Genomic DNA, 5318 nt, shown 5'->3' with positions numbered 1-5318 from the left:
TCCTTGTATTAAGATTATTTTCAGTTTATAAAATGTTTCATGGGTAATACATATCTTAAAGTATTTTTCAAATATTGCATTGGATATATTTATAGAAAATTCAAATATTATATGAGACAAGTACTAAGAAGTATTTGTCATTGATCTGAAATTTAAATGCAACTGAATATCTTATATTTTATCTGAAATTCTAATCATACTGGATTTTAGTAGATTAGATTGCTCATGATTTTTTCAGATATATCTTACTCCCTCTGCACTTAAAATATCCACATCTGACTTTCAGCTTTCATAAATAAAATAGATATATGACTTCTAGTCAATTCATAGGTAATGCCCTGACAGTACCACAGTATTCCAGGGAAACAATTTAACAACAACAAAAAATAATAATAATTGAGTTTTTGTGGTTAAAGAATATCTGTCAGTGTCTATAAAAGTGTTCATAGTCAGAATCTAAGAAATTACCAATGTCAAGGTGATAATCAAAATCAACAATTTCTGTCTACTCATGTTAATGAAGAATTGGATTTTCTCCTCTCAAATTTCTCTGACTTTTCTTTGAGTAGGGAGAATTTATGCTTTTCATATCTTGTTGTGATGTTTCCTGAGAAAGTATTACTAGCATGTGAGTTATTCAAATGATTTCTCTTAAATCTAAAGAGAGATTTAAAAACGATTGCTTGCGTGCCTACCTATCCTCAGGGATATCTGGCCTAGTCTCTAGTGAACAATTGTAAGGAATAATTCAAAGAAAGGAAGAAATCAGCATAATGATCTTTACAGTTCCACGGAGACCCACATGACAAAAGTACTCAATCACTGACACAGAGTCAATGATCAGAACAACAATGAAAAAGACTAACGTGCTTTATTGCAGCAAAATTGGAACAGTTTCAATAGTAATGATAGAATTGCAAATTAATCACCACCATTGCATATAATTTATTTAAGTTTATTATTCCAGTAAAAATATGTCATAGGTGCTGCATTAAAAATATACCATTTAACCTAAATGAGGTGTATATTACTATTCCCAGATTCAGAGGACACTAATCTCAGATAAACTATGTGATTTGACCAAAGATGTGTAATTGATGACTAGAAGATTTGAAATTAAAGCCTTGTCTTTAAATGAGTGATATACATGCATTTTCTTTTCATATGACAAACACATAACAATTATTGTAGTGCAATGTGTTGCAATAATAGTTGTCTAAATCGTAGTGTTTCCTGAGCTGAGATCTACCACTTTTGCATGATGTTCACATAGTCTCATAGAAGATAAAATCTAATATAAGGAAATACATTACCTCTCATAACATTTAGCCTATGTTCTCTTCTTCTATGAATTCCTTTTGCTTTAGAATTAAGGAAAATTTGCATACAGTAAAAGATGGCATTAAATTGTACAAATAGGTAAGTTTTGGAAAATGTGCCATTTGTTCCTAATACCTGAATCAAGATAACATTTCAACACCACAGACATTTCCATGATACTTTATAACCCCCGCTTCTTGGCTACTCCCATCATAAAGGCAATTTCCCTCATACCTTAACTTCCAAATGGTGCTCTGGTTTCTATCCCTAATCTCATTTTCCCTGTTCCTGAATTTCACATAAGTGAAACCACACAATAAATATTCTTAGTCTGTATCTTGCATTCAGCTTAATTGTTTTGAAATTCAGCTGTGCTGAGTTTATATGGATACATATAGTCCTCTGCATACATATATTCCATCTTACTTGTTCTCTTACCAATAGATATTTGAGTTTTGGTTTATTATAAAATTTCTTGTATAAACACCCTTATAAAAGCATAGGTGTGTATATATGTATTATTTTTACTAGTTATAGATCTAAGAGGTAAATCAGTTCAGTTCAGTTCAGTCGCTCAGTCGTGTCTGACTCTTTGCAACCCCATGAATCGCAGCACGCCAGGCCTCCCTGTCCATCACCAACTCCCGGAGTTCACTCAGACTCACGTCCATCGAGTCAGTGATGCCATCCAGCCATCTCATCCTCTGTCGTCCCCTTCTCCTCCTGCCCCCAATCCCTCCCAGCATCAGAGTCTTTTCCAATGAGTCAACTCTTTGCATGAGGTGGCCAAAGTACTGGAGTTTCAGCTTTAGCATCATTCTTTCCAAAGAAATCCCAGGGCTGATCTCCTTCAGAATGGACTGGTTGGATCTCCTTGCAGTCCAAGGGACTCTCAAGAGCCTTCTCCAACACCAAAGTTCAAAAGCATCAGTTCTTCAGTGCTCAGCTTTCTTCACAGTCCAACTCTCACATCCATACATGAGAAAAACCATAGCCTTGACTAGACGGACCTTTGCTGCCAAGTAATGTCTCTGCTTTTGAATATGCTATCTAGGTTGGTCATAACTTTCCTTCCAAGGAGTAAGCGTCTTTTAATTTCATGGCTGCAGTCACCATCTGCAGTGATTTTGGAGCCCCCAAAAATAAAGTCTGACACTGTTTCCACTGTTCCCCATCTATTTCCCATGAAGTGATGGGACCAGATGCCATTACTGTAACATAAACATCTGCATTCTTAACTCTATAAGAACCTGCTAACTTTCTGAACTTATGGTAACATTTTACATTACCAAAGCCATGTATGAGAATTCTATTTGCCCCATTGCCTTGGCAATATTTGATGTAGACATTTTAAAAATAACTTATAAATGGAATTGGTATAAAATAATCTCATTGTGAGTTGAATTTTCATTTACTTGGTGGCTAGTGAAAGTGGACACTTTTCTATGTACTTGGTTATTCATATACCCACCTCTTACAGTTCTAAAATTTGCCCATTTTAATTGTTTTCTTCTTTTTATTGATTTTTTGAATACTAAAAGTTTGCTAGATAAAACTACTTTTTCAGATTTTTTTTTTCCTAGACTCTCTTGCTTCTGATGTTTCTGTTTAGTTCTGTCTCAAGTTGCTACAGTGATACAATTCAGAGTTGTGTGGCCAGTAGGAAGGGCAGAAAACCCCCTCCCACCAAAAAGTTTCAAACAAAGCAGTTTTGGATACAGGAGATGAAGTGGGTAGGAGAGGCCATAAAACTGATAAAACTGCAAGCCAAGGCACGTAGAGAAACATTCTGAAGACAGGAAAGGAAGCAGGAAAACTAGAACTCTCTCTCTGTCATCACTTCAAAAGAAAGAAAGAAAAGAAAGTGAAGTCACTCAGTTTCTCCAACTCTTTGTGATCCTAGGGACTGTAGCCTACCAGGCTACTCCATCCATGGGATTCTCCAGGCAAGAGGACTGGAGTGGGTTGCCATTTCCTTCTCCAGGGGATCTGCCTGACCCAGAGATCGAACCCGGGTCTTCCGCATCGCAGGCAGACACTTTACCCTCTGAGACACCAGGGAAGTCCCAAGAATACTGGAGTGGATTGCTCTGTCCTCCTTCAGGGGATCTTCCCAACCCAGGGATCAAACTCGGATGTCTCACATTGCAGGCAGATTTTTTTTTTCACTTTTTATTTTTAAAATTTATTTTATTTTATTTTTTAACTTTACAATATTGTATTGGTTTTGCCATGTATTCTTTACCATCTGAGCCACCAAGGAAACCCTATCACTTCAAACATCACTCTAATTTTGTTGCATTGAATATACTGGTGTGTTAGGAAATCTGGAGTCTATTTTGGATATGGTGACACTCTGCTCTGAAGATATCTGAATATTGTCATCTTCTTAAGTGAATTGATTTTATTTTTTCTTTTTTAAAATTAACAAGGTTTGTGTTAAACTACAGACTCTGCCTCATGGATGATTTCATAAATACTAGTTCATATTTTAGCATTTAGTCTGGGGGTACTGGAATTGTCCCCCACAGCCTCATGCATCAGGATAAGTGAACTGGAAAATTCATACAAAGAATAAGGATCTGACTTTCATTGGCTCTTTTTTTTCTTCAATTCAGCCCCCAAATTCTGTGACTATTGACTCAAACATTTTTATTCTGTAGATCAGAAAACCTGGGTTGTATTCAAGATTTCTATTTGAATGGTGCAAACTAGGACCTTTCCTCAAAATAGAAATTGCAAAATGGGAAAATAACCTATTCGTTTGGCTTTTAAAGCTGTAAGAATCTCCTCCACCCAATGGCAGCCTATCTTAACCATCTCTTCATTGACCTATAGAGTTCAAAAAGACATCAACAGCACGGATTTGTCAGAAATCTCTTCAAGGCAGCCTTCACGTCCTTGTTCCTCAGGCTGTAGATCATGGGGTTCAGCATGGGAATCACCAGTGTATAAAACACTGAAGCCATTTTATCAGTTTCTAATGAATGGTTATTTCGAGGCTGCAAATACATGAAAAGCAGAGTTCCATAGAAGACTGACACTGCTGTCATATGTGAAGCGCATGTGGAGAAGGCTCTTTTCCTTCCTTCCGATGAGCGTATCCTTAGAATGGACACAATGATGTTGAAATAAGATGCTACAACTACAGTTATGGAAAACATCAAGTTTGTAGATGCAGATATGAAGACTACTGTTTCTGGAAAGGAAGTATCAGAGCAGGACAATGCTAAGAGAGGGACAATATCACAGTAAAAATGATTGATTACATTGAAAGAGCAATAAGCCATTGAAAATACAGAAAAGGAAGTCACAATCGATGTGGAAAAGCTATAGAGGTATGTGAGGGAAACTAGCAGAAAGCAAACCTGTCGAGACACCACCGTCATGTAGAGCAGGGGGTTACAAATGGCCACATAGCGGTCATAGGCCATCACAGCTAAAACGAAAATTTCAGCTACAATAAAAACCAAGAACCCGCCTAGCTGAATGGCACATTCATAGAAGGAGGTGGTGTGTTTCTTTACTAAGAAGTTGATCAGCATTTTAGGGGCAATGACAGTTGAATTGCCAAGATTGTTGATGGCCAAGTGCCTGAGGAAGAAATACATGGGGGTCTGAAGCTGAGAGTCCACACTGGTGAGGGTGATGATGCTTAGGTTCCCTGTCACGGTCAGTCCATAGATGACCAGGAAGACAAAGAAGAGTGGGATCTGGAGGTCTGGACGTTCTGAGACTCCTATGAGAATAAACTCAGTGACTCGGGTGAAATTTCCATTAGCCATGTAACAGTTTGGAAATTAATCTATTTGGGGAAGAAAATAAAATGTGGTTACAAACTTCCAAGTAATTATTTTTATGGATTGTCATTAGATGACAAGGGCAATTCTTGGGGTGGGGTTTCCTGAAATCATGTTTCCAAATTACATCAGCTCCTCTACTTCTGCTGAACTCTAGTGTGCTCCAGCTTATATAGCTTTCCTAAATGGAAAAAAAAT

General features: G+C 37.2%; 1 protein-coding gene across 1 annotated transcript; it reads right to left on the bottom strand.

Annotated features, from left to right (window-relative positions):
- Nucleotides 1–4172: 4172 nt before the first annotated feature.
- LOC129628528 (olfactory receptor 8J3-like) lies at nt 4173–5105 on the bottom strand. The gene has a single exon (XM_055547970.1). It carries the CDS (start codon nt 5103–5105, stop codon nt 4173–4175), a length of 933 nt encoding a protein of 310 aa, XP_055403945.1.
- Between the last annotated feature and the right edge of the window lie 213 nt (nt 5106–5318).

Source organism: Bubalus kerabau, chromosome 15, assembly GCF_029407905.1.
Source record: "Bubalus kerabau isolate K-KA32 ecotype Philippines breed swamp buffalo chromosome 15, PCC_UOA_SB_1v2, whole genome shotgun sequence".
Classification (NCBI taxonomy): domain Eukaryota; kingdom Metazoa; phylum Chordata; class Mammalia; order Artiodactyla; family Bovidae; genus Bubalus; species Bubalus kerabau.
Note: the sequence above shows the minus strand (reverse complement) of the source record. Positions and strands in the feature narration are given on the sequence as shown.